Source organism: Tupaia chinensis, unplaced genomic scaffold (assembly GCF_000334495.1).
Source record: "Tupaia chinensis unplaced genomic scaffold, TupChi_1.0 Scaffold000469_1, whole genome shotgun sequence".
Taxonomy (NCBI): Eukaryota; Metazoa; Chordata; class Mammalia; order Scandentia; family Tupaiidae; genus Tupaia; species Tupaia belangeri.
The window spans coordinates 1,451,560-1,451,804 of record NW_006159978.1 but is presented as its reverse complement, the minus strand read 5'-3'; the positions used below and the strand labels follow the sequence as shown (position 1 = coordinate 1,451,804).

General features: G+C 56.3%; 1 protein-coding gene across 1 annotated transcript in view; it reads left to right on the top strand.

The window, feature by feature from the left end:
• Window positions 1-239, top strand: part of ITPK1 (inositol-tetrakisphosphate 1-kinase) — a gene marked incomplete in the record, with an annotated part of 178,242 nt that extends 178,003 nt beyond the window's left edge. The window contains 1 exon segment of the mRNA XM_014590644.1: window positions 1-239. Within this exon segment, the coding sequence (XP_014446130.1) occupies window positions 1-55 (55 nt within the window).
• Between the last annotated feature and the right edge of the window lie 6 nt (window positions 240-245).

Below are 245 nucleotides of genomic sequence, written 5' to 3'. Positions count from 1 at the left end.
CAGCTTCCAGCAGCATTGCGTGGCCTCTCTGGCCACCAAGGCTTCCTCCCAGTAGCCACGGAGCCCAGGACCCAGAGGGGCGGCGCGGGCGCGGAGCTCACCCACTGGGCGAGCAGCTCCCCACGGTGATGCTACCAAGAATTCCCGACGATCTGATTCTTCTTTTTTTTAATTTTTAACCTGATTTTCTGATGTCATGATCTAGTGAGGGGTAGGGGAGATGGAAAGGACATCCGCCTAATTCC